Here is a 20,084-nt window from a genome sequence, read left to right on the forward strand (position 1 = left end):
ATGTGAGGATGTAATTAAGTCCGAATATGTTAGAACATTGAAGTCCTACCAAATACATTTTTAGAAAGAGAGAAGAACTTTAATTATGATTAAACCTCGACTCGAAATTAGTCACATAATCAAAGAGTTAAAGCTTATGAGCCAGGCTAAAGCTTTATCCAAAAAAAAAAGATTTTGTCCATGTTTTAGCCCGTACCAAGCCCATGTTTTACAGTAAAATCAATGAAGTAAACTCTCCCATATTATCTTGCCTGCAATGTCTTCTAAATTTTTTGAAAAGCAGCCAGTCCCTTGGCACCAGCCGAAGGCAACATGGCTCCGTCACTACTTACGGGGATATCCGAGGAGCCGACTCGCCTCGAACAAGTAATTAAATTTGATACACCAAAAAAAAAGTATGGATCATATATCATATTTTAATGCAGCAGCAACCATGAATACTGAAAACTCATGAGACATCCCAAGTAAAGTTGAGCAAAAGGTTCACGTGAGCTCAAACCACACTTCTTAAAAGTAGCTGGCCAACCAATTTTATTCAGCCACATCAAATCTTGAAAAGATTATCGTTTGAATTTTCATAAGTTTCGCTAATGAATTTTTTTGTTTTTTATACCAGCCACTTCTAATCTGCGGCAAAGGATTTGCTTTCACAATTCTTACTCCTGCACCTGAAGTATGTTTTAATAGAAAGACAATTTCACTACCTAGTTACTACTTACTCAGGACTACTTTGGCCACTTTGTCGTCTCTTTTCTCTGCAAGTCTCTCCCCACTGCTTGGCCTCTGCAACAGCTTTCTCTCTTTGTGAGTCTTCAGCCAAAATCAAAGATTTTCCTTTTGGGGAGTCACTACTCTTGCCCACATCTTCTGTGTTAACTGTGTTGGGTACTTTTGGGGTGTATTCCTTGGATGACAAGTAATTTAGAGCATGCACTAGATCACCTGCGTCCGGCCGGTGACGTTGCTCTTCTCGGAGACAAATGCTTGCCAATTCAACGGCCATCCTTAGACCAGATGCCGGATAGCGATCTTGCAACTGCGGATCTACCAATCTTGGAAACTGCCTTTTGTCTCTGAACATTGGGCGTGCCTATAAAGACATTAGGAAACCAAGCTCAGTTAACCTTAATACATTATGTATTCTCAATTTATGGTTACTAGAAGAATGATGAGTTTAGATTATCTCCTCAAGATTAAGACTTTGGATAAGATCTAACCTAATTTAGATCAAGGATTAACGTTTCTTATATTGTAGGAGATAAAATTATCTCTTACTTATACATAAAAATATGTAGGGCCTATATTTTCTTTCTTTCTCTCTTCTTTTCACATGTAGGCTCCACACACTTTTATATTTGTGTAAGAGATGAAATTATCTCCTACAACATGAGAAACATTAATCCCTCATATCATGTAATATTTTGAAACTTATGTTAGATAATGTTAACCTTTAAGCTGCAACAACTTCCTAATGCATGATATGGTTACTTGAAGAATGATGAGTTTAGATTATCTCCTCCAGATTAAGTATTTGGATAACATTTAACCTAATTTAGATCATATAATTTTGAAACTTATGTTAGATCATGGCAACAGAATAAGCAATGCAACAATATTCCCTGCATATTATGCAGCAAGCTGAAAAAGTAAACATTAGCTAATTATAAGTCTATAATAATTCCTCTGCACATTCATACATTAACAACTTAATAACCTAGTTTCTCCCCCTTTCAAGTGCACAATGATAAATTTACAATAAAACAAAAGTGATACCGGAGAGAATATGCATAAAGTTGTTGCAGCAAATCTGATATGTTTACAATAATATATGTTATTCAACTGAGAAAAAGAGTAATATGGATGTAAATTAACCCTGGGAGAATAAAGGGGGAAAAAATATAAGTAATTACCCAGTCAACAAGATGCTTTTCACGGTCACGGGTATCATCATAAGCATAACGTCCAGTAATTAGCTCCAATAGCAGAACCCCAAAACTGTAAATGTCAGATTTCATTGTTAATTTCCCACTAGTGGCATACTCAGGGGCACAATAACCATGTGTTCCCATGACCCTAGTGGAAACATAGGATTGGTCTTCAGATGGACCAAATTTTGCAAGCCCAAAATCAGAAAGTTTTGGGTGAAAGTCTTCATCTAATAATATGTTGGATGGTTTCAGATCCCTGTATATAACAGAAGGCGTTACTTCATGATGCAGATAATTTAGTCCTTTTGATGCCCCAGCAGCTATCTTCATTCTAGTATTCCAATCAAGCGGTTCTTTATCAGGTGCAAGTTCTGCAAATAACCGTAATCAAATCATCACTACTACAATATAATAAGTGGAGTAACAAGTAAGTAAATGATGACAGTTTGATGTTAAAGAACTAAATGTTGCGTTATAGTATATTACCATGAAGATGAGACTCTAAGGATCCGTTAGGCATGTATTCATACACAAGAAGACGTTGATCCCCCTCAGCACAGTAACCAACCAAATTAACAAGGTTGGGATGGCGTAGAAGACAGAGCATTAGAACTTCTATTAGGAATTCTTTCTCCCCTTGGAGCCCAGTAGTATCAAGTCTTTTAATAGCTACATCCTGATCAAATTTTCCAAAACTTGGTAAAAGATTTATATTGCACATCAATGTAACAGACTAATGGGGCATTGTAAACAAGACATGGGAACAAAAAACACCATCCCACGATAAAAGTATACCTGATCAATGTTCTCTATCTTCCCTTTGTAAACACTCCCAAAACCACCTTGCCCAATAAAGGTTTCATCCCTAAAATTTTTTGTTGCCGTTGCAAGCTCTCGGAAGGTAAATATCTTAGCCTTACTAGAACTGCCAGTCTCCTCTGTTTGAGTTGCTTCTGATCCCAGTCCTGTGTCAAACCATGTCATTTCAACTTGAGTGCACAAGTTCAGAGCACTTAAATTCAATCAAGCTTGTGATCTTCTCAATGATACAAACACTAATCTAATTAGATCTGCTCTTCATAAACAAACTTGGGATTTGTGCTCTCAGGTAAGATCAGTTCAGGATCATGGGATCCTTTTCTATTAGATAGGAAGAGCTGTTTCACAAAATGTACTTCTAAATAATTGCTCTATAGATCCTATATCTATCTATACGAAGAAGAAATCCTGTATCGAGGGGGATTCTTATTTGTACAAGTGATACTTCAAACTTGGAACGAGCATGAATAAATTAACAATACTTCTTTATCTTTTGAGTTGTTCTGCGGATCGGTCGCTCAAGACCAAGCCATAAGACATGGTTTAAAAGGGTCATCAAAAAACCAATAACGATTAAATGACAATCCACTTTTTAAACTAAAACTTTTGTAGATAAAAGAAGAATTCATAAAAAAGAAAAGGAGAAAACATCCTTCTAAAACAAGCTAAAAATCAAGAGAGATATTCAGTATTAGAGTAAACATCAGTTCATAGGAGCTTCCAATCCCTCAGCATATATATGGTTTGGGAATCTACGTCTATATTTATAGTTTACTACGCGTTCTAAGTTGATAATACAACTTTTGTTTCCTATTATCTCAAGCATTCTGGAGTCAACAATATTTTCTGAGTAACCAAAAGATCAATACAATCAATGGCTTACATCAGTCCAAAACCAAACATTCAGCAAGCAGGTATTGAGGATTATGTGTGCTTCACTTAATATTAATTGTAAATTACAGTTTCCATCCCTTATTTTACATTGTTCTTTACTCTGTCTAATAGCATGTGTTACTGGGTTGGATAATGTTGAAAACTGTCAGGTGTGGACAAACTATGAGACACATTTTTACTAACAGGAAAGTCAAAGCATTTGGTTACTCTATAAGAAGACAGGACAGTTTTGAAAGAGACCCTTTGTCTAGTACGGATAGTGAAAGATGAGCAGGTAAATTCAGCAACTCAAAAAATAAAAAATAAAATAAAAATGGAATTTTTGAAACTGGTATGAGCATAAAAATGAGTTACACCACTATATTGCTGCATCTAAAGTCTAAGCATGCTATTACTCCTTCAGTGAAAAGGTAACTCACTGTATGTGCTATATGAAGGATAGATGACTGATATTCTAAATCCATGGAAGTTGTTGAAAGTTGAAACTATTATTGGGTAATTTGGACTAATTATATATGTCGTGTCCACATATCTAGGTGACACGTTTTGCAAGCAAAATATTAGCTTCATGTAAAAATGGAAATCTCTAGTTAGCACTAAGTAGACACACAGAAAAAATAGAACATTTAGTCTTTAAATTTGAAATTTCTATTAGATTTTTTTGAATGTCTGTATGTCAGTGCGGGGGTTGAAAATATGTTGAAGAATTAGTGGAGCTATCCTTTAGCTTATAACAAGCATTATATACAATTTACACTACTCTCTATCAAACCTCGACTAAAAGGATACATGTGAGGGCAAACTTTATATGCAGTCTCACCCTTACATGTTTGCAAAGAAACTGTTTTTCAGATTTGAAACCATTCAGTCACAAAATATAAAATGCAATAAGATAAAGCAATGATAAACCCAATAGATGAGATTTGAGCAACTGATGAGTTTCCACGTGAAGCAGGGGAACATGAAAGAAATTAAGATGACAAATAGTGTCCTTCAGAGTTGACAAAAAGCATATACTCAGCACGTGGATTTTGGTTTTCTGATCTCACAGTCACACCAATATTTCCTCTTGGAAAAGGTGGAGGTGCAGTCTAGACCTAAATTTTATTGGTAGAGAAGGAAGGAGATTCTGATAATCAGGAGAAGCAAATATGAGCTCAATCACCACACAAGTGCATCTGTGACCTGTATCTATGACACTAGGGCCAATGAAAAAAATTAATAAATTCAAAAGGAGGACTATTCCTTCTGCTATGGTGTGAGTTTCTAAGGCTGTCTTCAAAAACAAGGGAGATGAGCTCTTTTACTTGGAGATTTTGTAACCTACAGTTACAATATTAAATTGTTTTCAGATGAAGCATAACCTTTAAAAATGTGCAGGAGGTTCTATACACTAAAGGCAGACATGATATTCTTTTGATGCAGGATAGTTAGCATTGGTGCTTCTTTTATCAGTTTAATCACGTTAGAATGGAGCACACAGAATTACTATTTGGTATAGTTTCCAATCATGCAGAACAGGGCAAGTTGAACAGTCAGTGTGTATTAGATTAGATTTTGTGTTCAAAACAATTTATAATCAAAAGCTTTGTTAGATAGCTTTTGCAAAAAATGAAATACTATTTCCCTAAACAAGTTCTTGGTATGCAAGACTCACCTCCCCAAAGGCCAAAAGGATAAAGCCATAAAGGTGTAGAAAAGAAGAAGGTATATCATATAAAATAGAGGCTCAAAGGCTAGTGACAATTGATTTGCAGAGACAGTTAGAAAATTGCTACCCCTAAGTTTTTTTTTTTTTGTCTTTACATTTATGCTTGTGCTTCCCTAAGATTAAAGTGAAAAGGGTACAGTACCTCAAATTAAGGCCTTTAAGTGGGATAAATTTGGAGTGTTTCTTTAATTTCTTTTTATATTCTGTTTATTATTTTTGCAAGGTGTATGCTTTATCTGGACTCAAAATAAAAAATGACCCTAAGATAAAACCCAGACCTTTTTCCTTTTCCTTTTTTCTAAGCAAGTTATAAGAATTATATGCAAGAATCAGTAGAAACGTTACGAATCACTCTAACAAAGTCTAAAGACAATTTGTCTTAAATCTTGGAAACAAACATGATAAAAAAGATGATCGAGAAAGACTCCAAATTAAAAAAAAATGGCAGAAAACATAAATCATATAAATTACAATTCAAACAAGGTTTAATCTTCAAAAAGACAAAAAACTCAATGAGCAGAAATGAATTGTGACAAGGGGTAACCTGAAGAACTCTCAGAGACAGTCTCTACAGAGTTACGGTTCCTCCCAACATTGTTTCCTTCCTCCTCCCGAGGCTTGAGGTTCTTATCCTTGGCCTTCTTCTTCGACCCAAAACACGGGAAACGACCCATTAGCCCCTATCTGAATTCAGAACCAAAAACAAGCCCTTTCTTGTGTTGTTATGCAGCAATGCCAACAATTACGTGAAAAGATAGAAAGAAGGATAAAAAAACAACAAAAAAATGGAGGCTTTTTAATCCCTTGAAGAATGAATATGCCCGTTTCAAAATAACAACGCTGAATGCGTACACGGATCTCAACAGATTTCCCCCCGCATCTATCTAATCTTGATAAACCCGTTAAAATCTTGAAGTTATTCAAATTTCCCTCGTAATGATGTAAAACTCTTGCTATTATATATATGGTTTTCATATGTGTCGTATGTTTTGGATTATCTGGTTTCTCGCCAAATTGGAGGAACTATATATGCAGATAATAATAACGTGATTCTCTTATAAATGGCTAATCCCTGTCTCATTCATACCCCGATTTGAATTCTAAGATTTTTTTATTTTTTTCCTTCCCTTAACACGAAAATTTCTGGCACTTATATGGTAACAGTTTCTAAAATGATGTGCATGCCCATTTGCTTTCTCTCAACCCTGTTATGCCTCAATTGTCCCTGGAGCAACATGTTGCTGTTTGATTGCTGAATTTAAGGTTGGAGGTTGGTGACTGACGTATACGAGCTTATTAGTTATTAGTTTATAATATGCGAAATATAAGAATCATAAGAATCATGTTGCAGAAATGACATTGTTCATTCTTGCAATAAGGATCCGGCAACGTATCTTGAGGATACGGCGTCGTATCCTGATTTTGATTTGACTTTTTTTTTTTTAAACGTGGGACCCACACTTGATTTGTGTGTGCAGGAAAATGGTCTTGTCATGTGACATGACAAAAAGCGAACCCTTATAATATACGATTATATATATATATATGAGGTAGGATCCTTTGACACTGATGTCAAATTTGAAGTTTGACACCTCATCTGAGAGCCGTTAGATAAAAAAAAATCAATGACTCTGATTTGTAAGCATATGACACCATTGATCTTTTTTGATCTAACGACTCTCAAATGAGGTGTCAAAGGATCCAACCTCATATATATATATATATATATATATATATATATATATATATATATATATATATATATATATATAGGTAGGATCCTTTGACACCAGTGTCAAATTTAAAATTTGACACCTTATTTAAGAGCCATTATATCAAAAAAGATCAACGACTCTGATTTGTAAGCATGTGACATCATTGATCTTTTTTGATCTAATGGCTCTCAGATGAGGTGTCAAATTTTAAATTTGACACCAGTGTCAAAGGATCCTACCTCATATATATATATATATATATATATATATATATATATATATATATATGATGACTATATATCCAAAATTTGAACTCGAGACTACTGATTAAGTTTGAATAACTCAATATCAATTGATCCACATGTTTATTGGTTCTTATACTTAATCTTAATCATTGATTAGTTCGCTATACCTAATCTTAATCATTGATTCTAGGGGTATAAATGAGACAGATCAAATTAGTCTTTAACCTAAATGAACTAGGCCTTGGGTGGTTCGTATACCTAATCTTAATCTTAATTATTGGTTCTTATACCTAATTTTAACCCTTGATTGGTTCATATATCTAATCTTAATCCTAATCTTATGTAAATCATTCCATGCATGATTTGACTTGTTTAGCTGATATAAGTAAAAGGGGCAGGTTATATTTACAAACTTTTTTGTTTACAAACTACACTAAGTACGACTGGTCATACTTTAATCATGCAGTGTACGACCGGTCGTACTTAGTGTAATTTGCAAAAAAAAATTGTAAACGGATCATATCCCTAAGTAAAATTATAAGCTTGGCCTGACTTATTTCTAAAAATTACAAAACTTGGTCTGGCCTATCAACACTTCAAAAATAATATATTGCACTTTATAATTAGAGACTATGATTACTTTGTAGAATAGCTGAAACCACCCCAAAAAATATTGATAATTTAACTATGTGATTGAAAATAAAAAACAAAATCGAATCAAATTGTATTGATTTTTAATTATAAAATTAAATTTAAAATAAATTAAAATTTTGTAAAAGCAAGCACGCACGCACGTGCATACACATACATATATGTATATAAAAATAAGTACAAAAGTATTTATTTTAGGGATTTATTAATCTCATGTTGTATGAGATAATTATCTCATGCGACAGAGATAAAATTGTGGGGTCCACTACTTTTTCAAAAAAAGAAAAAAAGAAAAAATAGTGGATCTCACTACTTTGTCTCTGTTGCTTGATATAATTATCTCATGTAACATGAGATAATTATTCCCCTTTATTTTAAAACTATACGACCATAATATTTAAACATAAAAGAAGCAAACATCAAACAAGTAAAAGTCAGTCAAATTAGACTAAAAAAATTAAATATATTTGGAAGTCAATTTTTAAAGGGAAAAATGTTTCTGCAGTTAATGCAGATAAGTTATCTGCATTTATTTCCAAAACGAAGTCGTTTTGGTGTTGAAATCTTAAAAAATTATAAATATAAAGACTATTATAACCCTGAAATAAATTAAAATTACAAAAATATCATGATTTTTGCCCCAAAACGACGTCGTATTGGGCTTTCTGCAGATAACTTATCTGCAGTAATTGCAAAAAAAGCGAATCCATTTTTAAAATGACAAGTATGTTACAATTCAAAATTTGCGTAAACAAATCATACAAGTAGAACATCAATAATGCAACTCAGATCCGAAGATCTCGACCAACCAACCAACCAACTTATATGAGAATTTTTCAATAAAAAATAATTAAATAAATAAAGAGAGAGAGAAATTAATAAAACACAAACATAGATAGGTAAATCATACAACACTAACAAGTCAAATAATATGTTAACTTTTTGTATAAAAAGAGGCAGAACTTGTCAATGGGACGGAAAAAAAAGCAAAAAAAAAATATGAAGAATGAGGATTTACTAATATACATTAAATAACTTATTTAAGAATATCCCAACAAAAAATAATTAAAAAAAAAAAAAATGATCGGACCAGATACGGTAGGGATGGCCCAATGCGTATCAAGCCCAAATCACGCACGGTTGAGACTCCTTAGATGGTTACTGGCCTGGGCCTGGTACTGTTGATGTGGGATGAGCCTGAGCTCTTTGTCCTTCGTCCTTCACGTTGCACCGGATGGGGGGTACCTGCGAAGACACTCCGACGCTCAAGTCAGTATCAGAGGCAGGTGTTTATGTTGTGAAAGTAAATGATGCTCATACCTTGGTGGCACAACGTATGTTTATATAGTAATCGAGATGTGTGTTTGGAGGAGACCTTTCTTCATGGTGAAGGCAAAGGTTCCTTGGTGCCAACGCAGTGTGGCTGTCATGGTTTAAATGTTGAGGAGCTTGCTGCCATGGTGTCTATTAGTAGAGTTGTGGCGAGCTGGAGCTGTCCATTGCTTACTGGTGTGAAGGCGCGGTGGTGTTGCCTTGGCCCTTAAGTTTACTGTCTGTAGAAGGTATGCCGTTGCGTGGGGAGTAAGTATATCCTGCTTGCTGTGATGAGGCATTACGCCGTGTATGACGCGATGGGACTATCGCGCCTGGTGTTCCGCGATATGGACATCGCGCTGGTGTGACGCGATAGGGTTATCGCGTCCCGTGCCTGTCTTTTATGCCTTGTTCTAGGTCCTTTATGGGCTTGGGCTTCCATGTGTTTATTGGGCCCTGGTTAGGCCTATATTATATCCGGATCAAAAAATAAATCACACACATAAACACATACCCAACAAACTAAGAACAAGATATATAGATGCATACAATACCCATAAGTTAAATAATATAATTTTTTTAATAAAGTTTTTGTAAAGAGGCAATCTTATTAATGGGAAAAAAATACAAAGAATAAGAACATACTATCTGTTGCGAAAGTTTTGAGAGTCAATGGTGAGTCGAATGATTTGGAAGGAATGAGAAGTTGAGAACGGGCAGAAGAGTAGCAAAATTTGGTGGGGGAGGGGAGAGCGATGACAGCAAAGGAATTTAGGGTAAAGAACCAATTCAACGTAAAATCTTAAGATGTTGGGTGATGTTATATTAGAGGTGGCAAAACGAGCCAGCCCGCCTCAACCTGCCTTCAACCAGCCAAAAATGGGGCGGGGCGGGTTGACCCGCCGTTTGATGGTGGGTTTAAAACATCAACCCACCCCATTTTGAGGTGGGTTGGCGGGTCAACCCACAAAAAAAAAAAATTAAATAAAAATAATAAATTATATTTTACTAATTTTATAATATTTCTTATTTTTATTTCACACTCCCCTTAATTTTTTTTCAATCTCAAGCTTAAATATAAGCTAATATTCAGTCAGATATTTTTTAAGAACTTATTTTTGCCTTTATATATGGATAATCTTTGTCATAAATAAAGTTTTTCATCTTTATTTTCTAAGGGAGTACTAAAATAAAAAAATATATATATCACAAAAGCTTAGTGACAAATGAAATACTACCTAATAGGAAAAAAAAATGACCTACGGGCCAACCCGCCCCGATCCGCCACCAACCCATTTTGACCCACAACTAAACGGGACGGGTTGAGGTGGGTTGGTGGGTTGAAAGGTATAGCCCAACCCGCCCCGTCTTGGCGGGTTGGCTGGTTGATCCGTCGGGTTCAACCCATATTGCCACCTCTATGTTATATTAATGAGTTTATATTTCTCCCTCGCACGAGAGGTCATTGAGCTTGAAGGGTGGATAATGTATCAGGCTCAGCCTAGAAGTGATAAGAAACTCCATAATATTTTAATTTTTTATTGATAAAATGAGGGCAGTGAGGATCGAACTCGTGATCACTTAGTCACGCCCGCTCTAATATCGTATTGTAATATGAAAAAGGGTTTTATAAATTGATACAATTTGATTTATACTGATAGGGAATATTTAGGGTCCGTTTGGATGAGCTTTTAAAGAAATGACTTTTTATGCACTGTTTTTTTTAAAAGAACTTTTTCTAAAAGATAAAATTATTTTACGTTTGGATGTATGATCTGAAAATTACTTGTACATTCAAAAGTTATTTGGATGTTAAAATAAAAAAAGCACTTTTATATATAAAATTACAATATAGGAGAGATAAAATAGAATGATTGTGGGATAAGGAGAGATAAAATAAATATGATAAGATGAGGTTAAAATTGTATTTTAAAAATTTATATTATATTATTTCCAAAAAAAATTATATATTATCTTTTAATTTTTGCTTTTTTCAAAAGCAACCAACTATTGGCTACAAAAAAAAACAGCATTTTAACTTTTATTTTAAATTTTGCTGTTTTAAAAAGATGTTATCCAAACATCTATAAATTCTCAAAAGGACTTTAATTTAAAAAAAAAAACTTTTTTAAAAATAAAAGTTCATCCAAACGGGCACTTAAACAAGAGTAAATGAGAAAAAAAGAAGGGAAACAAATTCAAAAATCAAATCCCTATTAAATAAAAAACAAACTTTTTTTTGTTTTGGTAAACAATAAAAATCAATCTCTAATTAATAGACTATAAATCAGGAATATGATTGTATAAATAAAAATGGAAAGATTTTATTTAAAAATAAGAAGATAAAAAGATATTATTTTGTTGAAAAATAAAATGATATTATTTTTTTGAAAAATAAAAAGATATTATTTTATTAAAAAATAACAAGCTATTATTTTATTGAAAAGTAATAAGATATTATTTTATTAAAAAATAATAAAATATTATTTACTAAAAAATACAAGCTGGATCTTGAGACATAAAGACCAGGGCTGCTAAAATAGTCTAATTTTTAAGATGAAGGTTATACTTACAACTTTTTTTTACAACTTCTAACAATCATATCTTAACACCGTTGATTTTCGTCAATCAGCGGTTATTATTTTCGCAAATTAAACTCATTAATTAATTATTAATTCATAATAAATGATAACCGCTGATTGTTAAAAATCAACGGTGTTAAGATATAGTTGTAAGAAGTTGTAAAAAAAAAGATTGTAAGTATAACCTTCCTCAATTTTTAAATAGGTCTTTTAATGAATTTAAGGTTGTGCTATTTTTAAAACGGGTCAAGCCAAATTATGCCTTAGAGAAGTCAAGCCCTAAGCTTCTACCAAATCGTCTGACTCATTTACGTCCCTAATTGATTGTCTTGCATATCCCCATTTATATAGTTTTGTTGCTTAGGAAAATTATAAATATATGTGGTTGGTGCTAGAGTAGATTAGATGTTAATTATTTTAGCATGGAAGGCAAGTCAGTATGCATCTTGGGAATGCATGCACTAATATTGAGGAAATATGAAGCCAGACTTGCTGTATGATGCATATGTTACGTAGCTGGAACCAGAGGCGGAGCCAGGGGAAGGCTAGGGTGGGCGGCCGCCCCCCTCCCCCCAAGTTTTGAAAAAAAAAAATTAATGGAATGTTAAAGGTGAGCTGGCCTTTTAAGGAGATCAAGGGAGTAGGCAAGGACTCATCGCCCCCTTCCATTCTCAACTTCTCTCTGCAAAACGTCACTGTGTTTGGATTCTTAGACTTGAAGAGAAGCTGTGTTTGTGAATAAACTAGAAGAGAACTGAACTAGCACGAGAAAGTAGAGGATAGTGCAAAGAATTCTTAAACTGTATAAAGTGGTGAGAGGTAAAGGGAGAGTGGTGTTCATGTATAAAGTGGAGAGATGACGTGGGACATTGTAATTTTATGAATTTGTGGCTACATTTCATTATTCAAGTTGGATGGGTATTGGGCTGTGTCATGCACGTGTCCCTGTGAAATGATCCAACGGTGAGGGGCTCCCAATATTTGATGAAGATTCTAGATGAATTGAGATCGCTCTAATTAACCTTATAACAAACAATTAAGGAAATGAAAAGATAATAGTAAATCAGGATAATGCTGATGAAAATTAAAAATAATAATAAGTTGGATACATTGCAAAAAAATTCATATTATCTTTTCTTTTTGTAGGATAAATTTCATATTATCTGAATAAATGATTTTTAACATCTAAATTGATCGGATGATTTGTTAATATATAAACAATTAATAGTATAAATATTTTTAATATTAAAATCAAATTATAAAATAATGATTAAACCACAATTCCTTCTGAGAGTGTAGTGGTAAATTCATGTGAAAAATTAAAACAGAATTAGAAAAAGAGAGCGAGAATGGATTGGAGAGTGTATGGTTGAACGGGTAACAAAAAAAAAAAAAATTCGTCTCCCTGATTAATAAACCTAGCTCCGCCACTGGCTGGAACGATAATTATTAATCATGAAATTGGGTAACGCTATTAGTTTTTTCTCAATTACTCATGGGTGCAACCTCTTTCTTTTTTTTAGTTTTAATAAAGATAAATTATAAGAAAAATCCTTATATTGATTACTTAAGTTTATTGTGTGTATAGCGTCACATCAAAATTAATGTTTGATTGCCCTTTTTTTTTTTTTTCATACATGATTGCCCATGTTTATACTAACAAAGAAATACGCACGGTGCAAGATGGGGAGACTTTGAGTGAATTAGAAGTAATTCAGAATTAATAATCAAGTTTGAGATCCACCCACCCAAGGTGAAATGCGTCAATTTATTAGTTATTACGGTGTATCTATGCGTTAAAAAATTTAAAATAAAATTATACACAAGATGAAGGAAAAGTATAATGCTATCAATTTCAAATGTAGTTTACATAGCATGCAACTGAATTTTCAAGAATTTGCTTGGGTTAGGGTTAAGAGATTTAAACCTTCTCTCAAGCAAATTTTTGTTGGGGTAAGAGGACGTTCTTTTCTCTTCGAATGATGGATTAGTCACATCCTTTTTCGATGACAAAACTCAATGCACCGCTGTTCTAATGAGGAAATTGCCTTCGGGACAGTACTCCGAGGATAAGGTGACTTGGGGATATTGAATGAGAATACCTCCAAATTATAAAAAAAAGAGTAAAATACCCTTTTCCGCTGTTCTAATAAGGAGGTAGCTTTTGGGTTCGTATTCCGAGAACAAGGTGACCAAAGAAATTTGAATGTGGATACCTTCATGTTATAAAAAAAAAGAGTAAATACCATTTGGGGACCTCAATAAAAAATACGGGACTCATTTTAATCCCTTAATAAAATACTCATATTAGTCTTGTTTGAGAGACTAACGTGAGTTTCAAAGGTACCACAATTTCAAAAAAACAAGAATTTCAGAGAGACCACATGTTGATTTTTTTTTTCAAAGAGATTAAAATAGATTCCATAATTTTTGTTGAGGATCCAAAAGAGTATTTACTCTAAAAAAGAAAGTTTAATGCTATGTAATGTTTAGTTATTTATAATCACAATCATAATAAATTTCATACGAGAAAAAGAACTCAATTAGATAATGCATGTTTACGTCGAAATCAAATTATATTAGAGTAAGAATTTTACTCTTAAATCAATCTTCGAGTATTGATTGCAATTTATGTAATGATTAAAATAATAGGAAAATTATACTTCCAACCTTTTTTTTCTCTTATAACTATATTTTAACATAATTGATTTCCGCCAATCAACAGTTATTATTTTCGCAAATTAAACTCATTAATTAATTCACAATAAATGATAATCGTTGATTGGCGAAAATCAACGATATTAAAATATAGTTGTAAGAGATTATAAAAAACAAAACTGTAAATATAACCTTCTTCTTAAAATAAAAAGATTAATGACTTCTGTCTTTAGTGAAGAAGAAATTATACACATCAAATCAGTGTATTCGTATTTTCCTCATCCTCTACTCTCCTTAACCGGATTTTATGGACAGTGACTTTATCATGAAAAAAATAAAGGGTTTTGTTAATGTTATGTTACATAACATAATATTAGTTTCCAACACACACAATAATAAAGAGAGAGAAAGTGAAATGATGAAAGAGAAAGAAAAATATGTGGACCCCATCTCTTTAATGTGTGTGTAGGAAAGTGAAGTTATGTTATGTAAAATAATAAACATAAAACCCAAAAATAAAACATAAAAGGGAAAAACTGCACTTGAGTAAATACTAAATAATTAAATATATTATTAACTCTATTTATTAGTTTTCCAGGAGCAGTTGGTATGCTATTATTATTTTTTTTACATTTTCAACTATTAAGTCTTAAATTTGTGTAATTTGATATTTTAATTATTTTGGGTGAGGGGTAAAGACATTATATGGTGTGTTTGGTACAAGTTTTATTTTGGGTTTGATAGAGAAATGTGGGTGGATATTGAAAAATATCATATTTGGTTCAAGTTTTTGAAAAAAAAAACTAGGCAAATAGAAAGGCTAGGAAACTACTTTGGTGTTGATTTTTGGGTGAAATATACTATTACAAAATACCACTTGAGATATAATATTTTTAGATAACTGGGAAAGTGAAAAAATAGATACGAAGTTTCTCCCAAATATAAATTTTACAAATTTAAATAAATTTCTCCGATAATATTTCAATTAACCAAACATCTTTTTTTAAATTTTTTTATCAAACTAACTTTCCTACTATTTTCCCAACAATTATATCTTCCTGATAAAAAAAATTTCTCCACTAACAAGTGTTTTCAATTTGTCAAACTAACGAGCTATGTTATTGCTTTAAGGTGTTTCCAATATGTCAAACTAATCTTAAAAGAGAGACATTTGCCAATGGATACAGTCTCTCGCTCATCTATGCATCTTCAGTATTAAAATACTTTTTATTATGACTATTTTATCTCTATTTCGAATGATTTTTTTTTTTTAATATAAGTTGAAGCATTAAAAAAATTATATTTTTTATGCTAAAGGTTTTGTGGTAATAAAAACTAATCTTTATAACATAAAAAAGCCTATTAAAGCATTAAAAAAACATATTAATTTTCACATCTAAATATAAAGAACATATTTTATAATGCATAATGTTAAGCAGTATAAAAAAAATTAAATGGATTTCGCTTGAATTAATCAAATTTAAATATATTTTCAGATGCTTGCCAAAATATATATATATTTTTTCAGATAAATTTAAGTAATAAAATTATTTATGTATCAAAATAATTCTAATTATTTAATATAAAAGCTTATTCCTGTACAAAATTGTAGACAAATATATAAATAGTAATAATTAAATATAAGTACAACTCATACCAAAAAAAAAATATATATAAGTACAACTCAGATGTCAAATCAACGAGAGACAAAATTTGTTATTTACAAATTTTTTGGTAAAATGTCAATATTTATTTCTGAACTCTACAAACATCATTTTGAATTCCTAGTCTTTTATCACTTTTGTTTGGCCAAAAACGTTATGTGAAGGAGGAGACATCTTAGTTTGAGCTGAATCGTGAAAGAGAAATTGTAACTTTGGAGCTAAGAGGCATTTTTGCAATTCTGCTTTGTCTGTCCTTACCCAGAATACAGGTTTGTTGCCAGGTAGAATTGTAACACTACTGTTATTGACTTAATAGGTTTTCAAACCCATTGCGAGACATTTAACCATAATTTTGTTTTGGGAAGACTGTATATCACGATGTAAAGTTGTGTCATTTTAAGTGAGAGAAAGAGATAGATAAAAGAGAAGAGAGAGTGAAACAAAAAATATAAAGTTGTGGGTCTCATCTCTTCGTGAGAATGAAATGAGATAAATTATATTATTTAAAAGAACAAACAATTTCCCCTTTTGTTTTTGGTAAATCTGTTTAAAAGATGTTTGATGTCTGTTTTAAATGGAAAAACATGGCTAAACGAGATATTAACGTAAGTAATTTTATATCGTTTTTGCGATTAAGTAAGTGAAAACAAAACATAAATTACTTTATTTCAACTCTTACGCTTTTAAGTTGTATCTATGATTTTGTCTTTTTGCAAACTTGTTGAAAAAGATCTGATTTTTTTTTTTTAAATGAGAAAATGGTTAATACTGTGATTTAAAAGAGTATTTTCATGTAGCTTTTGCATTCTAAGCAAATAAAATTAAAATATAAATAACTTCACTTTTAGTTAAAATTAATTTTATATGTTATCAAAAAAAAAAAAATTAATTTTATAAACTCAATATCGTTAAGATTAAGTTTACAAAAAATAAATCCAAATATGCAGTTACTGTCATAAATTTCATCATATTATATTCATAACATGGGTCGGATGCAGGAATAAATTTTTAATGCAACTCATTCAGTACATCTGTCATTTATTTTGTACATGGACAAAAAATATCACATCATCTGAAAAAAAATTGAATAACAGCTGATCAATAATGTGATTTTTTTTGTTACGTGTTATAACAGATGCACCGAATCTTCAATGCATTAGTTGGAGTAAAGATTTATTTCGAATGCAGAGAAGCTTCCCCAGAAAAGGATAAGAATGTTTTCTTATAATATTTTTCTTTCAACTTTCAAAAATATCTTTTTATACATTTTTTTTTTGTCATTGAAAGTTCAAAATAAACTAGAAAACTGATAGAATTGTATAGATAAGAAAATGGTTTGATATTTTTTATATTATAGGAGATAATTTTTACACACATATAAAAGTGTGTGGGATCCATGTGGAGTCATACGAAAAAAAGAGATAGAAAAAAAAAAGCCCCACATGTAATATTCAAATAAAAAAAAATAAAATAAAGTAGCATAATTGGCACTTGTAGTGTCATTAAATATAGGGGTTTACATTTCTGCAGCTGCTGTACGTGTAACAATCAAATACTTGCCATATATATATTTGAAAGCATTAAATGCGGAGAATCATAACTATATAAAGGATGAAAGCATTAAATGCGGAGAATCATAACTATACAAAGGATGAAAGCATTAAATGTGAAAAATCATAACCATACATCTGTCGTTGCTGTACGTAAAGCGACTGCAGAAATAATTTTACCTTATATATATATATATATATATATAGAGATATGATCCTTTGACACTGGTGTCAAAGAAAAAGTTTGACACCTCATCTGAGAGCCGTTAGATTAAAAAAATCAACGATTCTGATTTGTAAGCATGTGACACCATTGATTTTTTTTAATCTAACGCCTCTCAGATGAGGTGTCAAACTTTTTCTTTGACACCGGTGTCAAAAAGATCCTGCCTCATATATATATATATATATATATATATATATATATATATATATATATATATATATATATATATATATATATATATATACATTAGATGGGTGCTACACGCGCCAAACATATATTCTAGGTGGCGCTAAATGCATTGTAACAAATAATAATAATATTGTAAGTGGCCCTTAAAGCGCCACTGTCTCTCTAAGATTGGCACAAAAAGCGCCATCTAAACAAAGTAGGCGCTAGCGCAAAATGCGTCATGTTGTGTGTTATGGTGGCGCTTAAAGCACCATGCTCACATAATAGTTGGCGCATGTAGTAGCCCTGATGTGAGAAGAAATAGGCACCCATCATATAAATTTTAATTAAATATGAGAAGGATACATATAACCAAAGAGATAACGATGCGTAGATTTTTTTTACCTATGTTATTTAGTTATATTTTCGTTAGATTTTATTTGATTTAGTTAGTATTGTTAAAACTTAACTAAATAAAATGATTGAAATAGTCAAAAGAAAGTAAGCATATCTACCTCTCTCTCTCTCTCTATTATGTTATTTAGTTATATTGTCGTTAGATTTTATTTGATTTAGTTAGTATTATTAAAATTTAACTAAATAAAATAATTGAAATAGTCAAAAGAAAGTAAGCATATCTACCTCTCTATATATATATATGACCACCTGACGAAAAAACAGAAAACAAAAGAAAGGAAAAGAAAAAAAGAGAATTGAGGGAAAAGAAAAGAGAAGAGAAAGGAGGAAGACGACAAAAACAAGAAGGAAGTAGTGAAATAAAAAGGAAGGTAATATTGAGTGAAAGTAACACATGATCTTATTTTCTTCTTCTCAATTATTCTTTTAAAGTTGATTTTTAGAAAACTGTGATAATGTCATTATTCTTCCAAAGTATTTTCTTAAATTTCTTCTTCTATTTGATTTTATTTCTACCTTTAGTTTTATTTTAAATATTTATCTAGTTTTAAATTTAAATTCATTATGCAGTAGATATAAAAATAATAATTTCTTTGGTATCAAAAGAATGATAATAGAATGTGTAATTTTTAACTATATGACACTGCTGTGAACTTACCCACAAAAGTTTGAGATCAGATAGTAATATTGTAAATGACGCCTTACTTGGCTTAAGCTCTGCCAATCAAAAAAATTCACATACAGACCCATAAAATTGGGCTTATACAGTTTCGGTTAAATATTATACCATTCATTATATGTTATTATTTAATCATTATAAACTTATTTGATATAATAATATTTTCTGTTATTATGGTTGAAATAATTATAATTAGAAAACTTTAATATTTTTGAGATTTTTCTCATTTATTTGTTTTGTGCTAACCTTTCAAGAGGAACATCATGCCTAGCTTAAGTTTTTGTTATCCCAAAACATAATTAAAAAAATAGCCAAGAAATAATAATAATATAATACATTAAAATATCAGTATCTTTCGTTGGTTTGCTTCGAGGAAAGAAGGGAGGAACTTGTTCTTCTCGACAACAGACTGGGATTCATCTTGTTTGCCTCCGGTGAAGGGTGAGCAATAGGGTATTATGCTTCATTTAGTATATATAAAAAAAGGAAAAGAAAGAATAAACATATAAAAATAAAACTCATCAAATGTTTCTTTACCAATTTGAAAAGTTATCAGCATTTGTAACGGAACTGATTGTCACGTGTTTTCATTTTGAAATATATATAAAAAGTTAGTTAGATTTTAAATAAAAAAAGCTTATCTTTTCCAATTTAAAAAAATTCAAAAGCAAAGCTATCAGGTTCACGCGTGCGTTCTTTTGTGTTGTGGAAACAATATAAAACTTCAAAAAAGAAAAAAGCACATAATTTTCTATGCACTGTTACGGAAAAGAAAGAGCGCTCATTTTCTCTCTCTATCACCATTTCTGTTCTTCGAAAATTTGGGAAATAGTTTTGGAAGCAAGAATATTTTCAAGCTCCTA

The 20,084-nt window shown here is 31.5% G+C and overlaps 1 protein-coding gene across 1 annotated transcript; it reads right to left on the minus strand.

Annotated features, from left to right (window-relative positions):
• Positions 1-611: 611 nt before the first annotated feature.
• LOC133303809 (probable serine/threonine-protein kinase PBL7) lies at positions 612-6,026 on the minus strand. Its single transcript, XM_061503784.1, has 6 exons — positions 5,897-6,026; positions 2,724-2,917; positions 2,415-2,604; positions 1,911-2,299; positions 713-1,090; positions 612-655 (listed from the first exon to the last, which is right to left on the minus strand). The coding sequence occupies exons 1-5, from the start codon at positions 6,024-6,026 to the stop codon at positions 716-718; spliced, it is 1,278 nt and encodes a 425-aa protein (XP_061359768.1). The 3' UTR covers positions 612-655; positions 713-715.
• Positions 6,027-20,084: the final 14,058 nt, after the last annotated feature.

This window comes from Gastrolobium bilobum, unplaced genomic scaffold (assembly GCF_033153095.1).
Source record: "Gastrolobium bilobum isolate Gb01-03AN ecotype WA unplaced genomic scaffold, APGP_CSIRO_Gbil_v1 utg20970, whole genome shotgun sequence".
Classification (NCBI taxonomy): Eukaryota; Viridiplantae; Streptophyta; class Magnoliopsida; order Fabales; family Fabaceae; genus Gastrolobium; species Gastrolobium bilobum.